Genomic DNA, 7,687 nt, shown 5'->3' on the forward strand with positions numbered 1-7,687 from the left:
CTACTGAAAGCAAACCCACGAAATAGTAGTATTAAATTTTCCTCTACAATGTAGGAATATGAACTACTAGAAATAGAGGAACGCATTGTTCAATTGAGACTTTAAACGACTGCTTTAAAATTATTTACCCAAGACGTTAAATGATAAAACATAGTAACAGGAAACATAAAACACACGACAATTATTTCGTATACCTCTTCTCCATGCTATAATACCCAAGCAGACTTGAAATGGATTTCAAACCAGTGCTACAAAACCGGAGGGAGCTGTCACTATTATTTCAAAAGGACAGAGTATCAATATTTTACTGCATGAAGCTTTCACGTGACATCTGAGATGCACCAACAGAATTCTAGCTAAGAGTTTTTATTTTTAAAGACTGCCTGTACAATTTAAACTACTCCTCGGGGTGGGGGGGGGGGGGAAGAAAAACACAAAAATTAATCACGGATGAATCAATTATTCAATTCTACCTGCCTTCACCTTGGTCCTCCGATTTCACGTCTAGAGGCAACGCTAAAGTCCTACTTACACTTTTGCCATTGCCCTCATGCTATATCCATAGGCCATTATGTTAACTATAATGCTGAAGCGTGGCAAACTACATCATCATACAGAAAGAACTAGGTCTCACAGGACTGGATGAAATTCCTCAAAGCTGGAGTTAGTGGTTTTTTTTTCCCTTCATCTGCAGTTGATCTGAAGTTAGGGCTGCCACCTAAGAATTATTGTGGCGAGGTTTTCATCTGCACAGAAACAGGAAGCTGTGCACACTGAGAGCTGCGGCAGGGCCGCTACCTCCAGTCCCACAGTGCCTGGGGACAGGGCTCGGAAGACTTTTGGCTACGGAAGGTAGGGGCTTGGGGAGGGCCCTCGACCTCCAAGTAAGAAACGGACCGTGATTTTAAACAATCCAGTGCGCAAAAAAAAAAAAAAAAAAAAAAAAAGAAAAGAAAAGAAAAGGGGGGGGGGAGTCAAATTACTTTAGATAACTAACCGAAACCAGGGATTCCTACTGTCAGATTCGACACACAATAAAACACACACTCTCCACCCATAGCAAACGTCAAAAAGAAAGTCCACCCGGCCACTCGGCGACCATCACGAAAACACATCCAAAGGGCGAGGCCAGAGGAGCCGTTGGTGGAGACCGCCTTACGCACATCCTACTCGTGGTGCCCCGGGAGACCCCCGCGAGCGGAGCCGGCAGCCCCGCACCGTCCCAGTCTCCGCCGCCCCGAAACCGAATGGCTGACGCATCCGGTCCCGGCTCCCCCGGCGTTCCGCCGGCCTCAACGGCGGATTCGAACTCCCGGCACCAGGCGCCCTCGGCTCCGCGGCGCGGGAGGGCTTCCCGGGGACACGCAGTGCGGAGAGCGTCCCCGGCCGCCCCGCCGCTCTGACAGGCGTTCCCCCGCAGTCCCCGGGATCCCCCGGCCGCCGCCCGGGCCCGGCCCCGTACCTGGCCGCGGGCGCGCGTCCCCGCGGGGCCCAGGGGTTCCCTCCTGTCACCACCGCGCCCCGCGGGCCCCTCCCCAACCGAGCGCGCCGCGGGGCTCTCGGCAACCCCGGCCCGGCCCCGGGAGCACCGCACACCGCGGCCCGCACGCCTGTCACATGTCCGCAAACAATAACAAACTCTCCCGCACGCTCCCGTCCCGTCCCCGCCCGCCCCGCGGGGCTCCGCGTGCCCCCCATCCCGCCCCGCGAGCCGGACCCCGGGAGCCGCGCTCGCTTCATTCATTGCCCGCCCGGCCCGGCCCCGCCGCTCACCCGGAGGGGGCCGCTGCGGAGGGCGGCTCGGCCCCCGCGGGGCTCCGGGCGCCGCTGTCCCGCGCGGCCGCCGGCTCGGCGGAGTGGGCGCCGCCGCGCCCCGCCGCTCCCGGGGCCGGCGAGCCCGCCGCGGGCTGGAAGCCGGCCGCTCCCGCCGCCGCGTCCGCGGGCTCCGGCGACGGGGAGGCGGACGCGCGGGGCGGCGAGGCGGCGAGGCAGAGCGGCGGCTCGGGCAGCTGGTCCAGCTCCACGCTCCGCACTTTGCGCAGCTGCCGCCGCCGCCAGTCCGCGCGCTCGCGGCCCGCGCTGCCCGCCTCCCGCAGCAGCCCCGCGCCCGCCGCGGGCGCGCCGCCTCCCTGGGGAGCTCCGCCGCCGCCGCCCGCCTCGGGGCTCGCCGCCGCGGCGCCCGGGAATCCGGACGACGAGGCGCGATCGCCCGCCGCCGCCGCCGCCGCCGCCATTTTCTCTCGCGGGCTACATTCGCTCGTGCCTGCGGGGGAGGGAGGGAGGGAGGGGGCGGGGAGAGCGCGGGGGGCGGGCGGAGCGGCCGGCGGGAGGGAGCGCGCGGCGTCGGGGGCGCGCACGCGGGCGCGAGCGGGGCCGCGCCGCCCCGGCCCGGGAGCGCGGAGCGGCGGGCGGGCGGGCGGGCGCGCGGCGCAGGTGGGAGGGCGGGGGCCGCTCCAGGGCCGCGCTGGGCGCTGTGCGCCGGGACCCGGCCTCCTCGTCCAGGTAGCGCGGTGGGGGGAGACGGCCGCGCGGCGGGACCTCGCCCGCCCTCCCGCTGGCCGGGGCTGGTGGCGCTGGGAGGGGGCGCGAGCCGGAGGACTCGCAGCCTGTCACTCCACGCGCTTCCTAGCGGGCGCTGGGGTCCGGCGCACACCGACCGGGCTCGGTCCGCGCTCGGCGCGCAGGTGGCGCCCGCGCCGGGACGCGAAGTCTTGCCCCAGCGCTGCAGCCCTCTCGTCCCGCCCTCGCGCCACGAGGAACACTGCTTAGGCTTCCCTGCACTACCTTGCGCACATCCGAAGCCGCCGGTTTGGGACTCCCTTGCCCCTGCGACCCGCGGCGCGGAGGGACCGGCCTCGGTCTCGGCCCGAGTTTACTCCCCAGCCCTGGGGAGGCAGGCTCCCACCGAAAGCGGGAGGGCACGTCTGGGGACGGAGCCAGCGCGGTGCCAGGAAGCGCTGGCTCTTGCCATCTTCCAAGCAGGTCTCTCCCCGCCCCCTTCAGATGCTCCGGGCTGCACGTCCTTCTTCCTGGCAGTCAGGTGACGGGCCGGGTTCTCCGGTCCCCCACCCCCGCCGCTCCCAGGTTCCACTGTGCGGCGTCCCCCGCCTCTGCCCTGCCCGAGAGCCTTTCCAGAAGAGGTGCCGGGGACAGAAGAGCAGTTATGTACGTGTTAGTGGTTTTTTTTTTCTCTCCGACCCCTTTTCAACGGGGTAGAGCTGCTACGCCGCCGGTATCTCACCCGCCTCCGCTCCTTTCCCCCCCCTGCAGCTACTCTGTCAAGAATAGGCACTCTTTGAGGACCCAGGATCTCTAGATTTATCCTGTGAAACATTAAGACATGAGGCGTGGGGGAGGGGTGAGAGGGGCATCCTCTGGCAGAGAAAGGAGAGAGCGCTCCTGCATTTAGACAAAAGCCTGGACCGGGTACAAAATAATTCATTTAACGTCTCCAGAATAGGTCAAATGCAGCCCTCCTCTCAGGTGCAAAAGGTGAGCAAGGTGATACAAAAGGGTTTGTTTTTTTTTAAGGGTCCTGACTCCAGCTTGAGCTCAGTGTTTTGCATAGTGCCGTAACATCTGGCGCACTATAGTGTTCCACGGTTACGTTAGAGGGTACACGTTTTGAGAGTTTAGGTTAGCCTGTTCAAGATTCAGGTCTACATTTAGGCTATAATTATATGCTCTTTTAATGGTAGACAAGCATAACATCCAAACCAAACAGTAGTTATTTCCCAGGTCTTCCTAGATCGCCACACCCACCGAGTCCCAAATTGAAAAGGATTAGCTTTCCTGGTTTCAACTGAGATCTAAAATAAACTTTAAATTGGCACACTCATCATTAGGTACCTGTGAGTGAGAAAAGCCAGCGTAGGCCTTTAGCCTTTGTTTTGATTTTTGGACTGAGAAGCAAAGTAAAAAAAAAAGGGGGGGGGGAATTCTAGCAGTTCTAGTACAGTGGTTGAAATGTTCGAAAGTGAAGCAGGAGTCAAAGGAAGCACAGTTCCAGTTCCCTGGCCTCCCCATAATACCACATAAGTCTATGGAGAAATTTATGTGGTGCTTTTCTCCATAGTTTCTGGTGTTTGGAATTCATTTTTTAAAAATCTAGTGGATATATTCTGCACCTACAAATAGAAACACGGTTTTCTTTTGGAGATAAATAATAAGAGGACCAGATCGACTAAGTGTGCCCTCTGCTACGTATGTTAACATAAAGTCTTCTTTGAAAGCAGTTCACTGGATAGGTTCCTACCCAACTTGGTGAGTCATAAGTGGGCTCAAGTGTGCCCCACCCCCACCACACCCCCACCTCCACCTTGGTCTTTGGAGCTGTTTGGGTCCTGCATTGTACTTTTGCAGAAGCGAATGTGGAATGGCAGGCCGCTGTAGGCTCTCCGTTGCCTTAATTGGATTCCATTTTCCCCCTCAGCCATGATTTCCATTTTCACCTGGACTTAAAATTAGCAGTGATTTCCTGAACACTGCGGCAGTTTCAGTAACTTTTACCAGAAAGTAACTTTATCAGAGCTTTCCAGGTCACGGCTCCCACGCAGTGTTGCCGGGAATGGCCTAAGTCACAGTCGACTGCTACACCAAGTTCATCTGGAGGATAAACACGGGGCATTTCCTCATGGTGCACGAATATCATGATGTTAAAATGAAAAGGTATATGCACCGGTGGGGTGTTGCAGCTTGCATGCCATTCTGCTCGCATTTGCCCAGCGCCTCCTTTGCGCACACAAGGTGTTTCATTCCTCTCTGGGGGGATCATTGATGGTTTTAACACAATAAAATGTCTTCACCTACAGATATTTTTATTAGTGGGTATTTGTCAGTCGGGCTGACGTACTTTCAGACCCGTGGGTGTGTGAGCACGCTTACACCGTAGCTCGTGAGATAACCAACGTGTGAGGAGCAGAGGTAAGAGGAGAAAGCGTGCTGCAGAGGTGGAGGCTCTGCTCCTCCATCCCCAAGACCTGAACTTGGTTTCCGGCACCCAGTTTTCAACCACTTGTAACCCCAGCCCCAGGAGATCTGACTCCCTCTCTGGCTTTCTTGGGTCTATGCATGTGCACACACAGAAGTAAAAATAAGGATGAAAAAGGAGGCAATGGAGAATAAGATAAAAGCTGCCACTTTTTTCACGCTTATAAATATTTATTTTGGTTTCTTGCTAGAAAAGTGAAGCTAGATCTCGTCCTCTTCATGCTTTTTATCCACACACTGTATTCCCCAGGCGATTCCAGATGTTTTAACTCATTCATGGGCACTCACATAGACGTCATTAAAGTAGCGAACTTCCTCACTCGCGTCCACAGGCCTAGTTCATCCCGTTGCACACACTAGCGGTTGCTGGGGTGGTGGTGTGCCGTGCAACACGCTGAGGGAAAGCCACGGCGGAGTACATACTCGTGGCCAGTGCTGGCATGTCCTTGTATACCTCTGTTTGCCCTAGGTGAGTTACAGGGCCCGGGAGGACCCAGCGAGGTTGTCAAACCTGACCACACCTGTTAGAACCGCTCTGGGAAACCTAATAACGTGTTATTCAAATGGTTGTTAGACCAGTAAGGTATGAGCATGAGGGAAAATTGAAAATTGTTCCAGTGAAAACTGAACTAAGTGCTTCAAAGAATGGATGAGGTCAGGACCCGGGAAACAGTCTCTGTCAAATCGATCATGGCTGTGACTGTTCCAAAAGGGGAGGTAGAGAGTATCCTGTTTAGACAAGCTTATTTTGCAGATACCGATGTTCCCGGTTTTAATGACAATGCACCTTGCAGGCAGGGTAAACTGTGAGAAGGGTGCGTGGGAAGTGTGAGCAGAGGTCCTACCCAAATAACGGCATCAAAACCCAGCCTACCACTAAAGCCTAACCCCAAACCTGTGAGCTGAACAAAGCACAGCTCTGCTACTTAAAAGAGAGTAAAATGGCTATGGTACACGTATGCATATAGCAAAACCAGAAACTAAATTTTGTGATAGTGAAAAATAGTCAAATAGTCAAATCAGGGTTTCTTTCTTTCTTTTTTTTTTTTAAATAAAGGGGAAACCTCCTGTTTTGTTGTTTGTTTGTTTGTTTGTTTGTTCCAAGACAGGGTCTCATTGGGTAGCCCAGGCTATCCTGAAACTCAATATGCAGACTAGATTGCCCACTGAGTGCTGGGACTGAAGGTGTGGGCCACTATGTTAGGCTGGAAATTGAATAAATTTAATAATTCCTCACAGCAAAATTTTACCCTTTCTAACCTGCCTTGAGTCTTCAAATCTTTTGAATGAGCCATATTGGTTGTTGATGTCAGGTGATTTGTTTGATGGTTTTGTGAGACAGGGTGGATAAATTTGTGATCCTCCTGTCTTCTCCCTTCTAGGTGCTGGGTTACAGGCATGTGTCATCATGCCTTGTGGGTGCCTTCTCCTTTCTCCCTTCCTTCCTTCCTTCCTTCCTTCCTTCCTTCCTTCCTTCCTTCCTTCCTTCCTTCCTTCCTTCCTTTCTTTCTTCACAATTTGAGGTACTAAAACTCGAAGAATGAGTGTTATTAAATATTTTACTAAAATACGACTATAATTTCAGCAGTTCACAGACACATAATTATCAACCTGTAGAACAGCAACACACTTCCTAAGTTTCATTTTAATCTACACATATTCGTTTAAATACGCAAATCCCTCAATATTACAAAGTGATTCTCGGCATTTTAAAAAGAGGTTTGTTTGTATTCCATGCATGAGTTAGTTCTTTGCCTGCGCAGATGTGCACCACAATGCGTGCGGTGCTTGTGGAGGCCGGAAGAGGACGCTAGGCCTCGGAGAACTGGCGGAAGCTGCCTCATAGCGCAGCCAGGTCTTCTGTAAGGGGAGCAAGTACTCCCAACCGCCGAGCCATCTCTCCCGGCCTCATTCCTTAGCGTGTGTGTGCAGATGTGAATAGTTGCGGGAAGTCACAGAACAGGCCGCAAAGAGAAGCAAGAGTTTGGACCCTCAGGTGACCAGAGTGTCTTGTGCTGCCGTTCCGGAACCCACCAGCTTCCTGAATTTGGCCAGCTGATGCATCATTCGTTTATTTTTTCTTCCTCAACCTTTTCAGCCAGTGACACCCCACCTGATGACAAGCTCACGTGCTCCGACGTGGGCAGCAGCGCAGCTCCGAAGCTTGGCCCCTCCAGGGGACAGGTGAGTGTGAGGACTAACGTGTGCCTGGGGGTCTGTGTGGCACAGACTTAGGGTGGTCGGCGATGCTGAGCCCCCACCGCGCGCCAGCACCCAGTGACTAGGTGTCCTTTCAAAACTTTGCTTTTCCAAATTCGTAACGCACAGGACACTCTAGAGCAGAGCTAACAAGGTAGCGCTTGTTGCCTGGGGCAACCTACAAAGGCCTCCTGAGTTAGGATCACTTGTTCACAGGGTCCCCAGTGCTGTCAGCCCTTGCTGGGGGAGCGGGGGTTTCTCTTCACCATCTCCACTCACCTCCCCTGGGTTTCTAGCTAGCGGGTTCTCAACAAAGAGGAGTTGATTTGGGTGGTTACAAAACACCATCTAAAAGTCCTTAGGACCTGCCTGTCAGCACCCTCCCCCACCCCACCCCCCTTGCCCACCAGCCCCTCAGCCCCTGACGGACAGGAAGTTTCCCCGGTTGATAATGCTTCATTTGCAAAATTGTGAAATCACTTCAGAAAAAAGGTCAGCG

The 7,687-nt window shown here is 54.8% G+C and overlaps 1 protein-coding gene across 3 annotated transcripts in view; it reads right to left on the reverse strand.

Moving 5' to 3' along the window:
* Window positions 1–2,996, reverse strand: part of Map3k1 (mitogen-activated protein kinase kinase kinase 1) — a 60,440-nt gene extending 57,444 nt beyond the window's left edge. For 2 of the 3 annotated variants that reach the window (XM_060385715.1, XM_060385714.1), the window contains exon 1: window positions 1,774–2,234. In XM_060385715.1, the coding sequence (XP_060241698.1) occupies window positions 1,774–2,234 (461 nt within the window). Of the gene's footprint in view, window positions 1–1,773; window positions 2,235–2,784 lie in introns of those variants that run through there. The other variant, XM_021633609.2, reaches the window with a different exon arrangement.
* Between the last annotated feature and the right edge of the window lie 4,691 nt (window positions 2,997–7,687).

The sequence above is a fragment of the Meriones unguiculatus genome, chromosome 6 (genome assembly GCF_030254825.1).
Source record: "Meriones unguiculatus strain TT.TT164.6M chromosome 6, Bangor_MerUng_6.1, whole genome shotgun sequence".
Lineage (NCBI taxonomy): Eukaryota > Metazoa > Chordata > Mammalia > Rodentia > Muridae > Meriones > Meriones unguiculatus.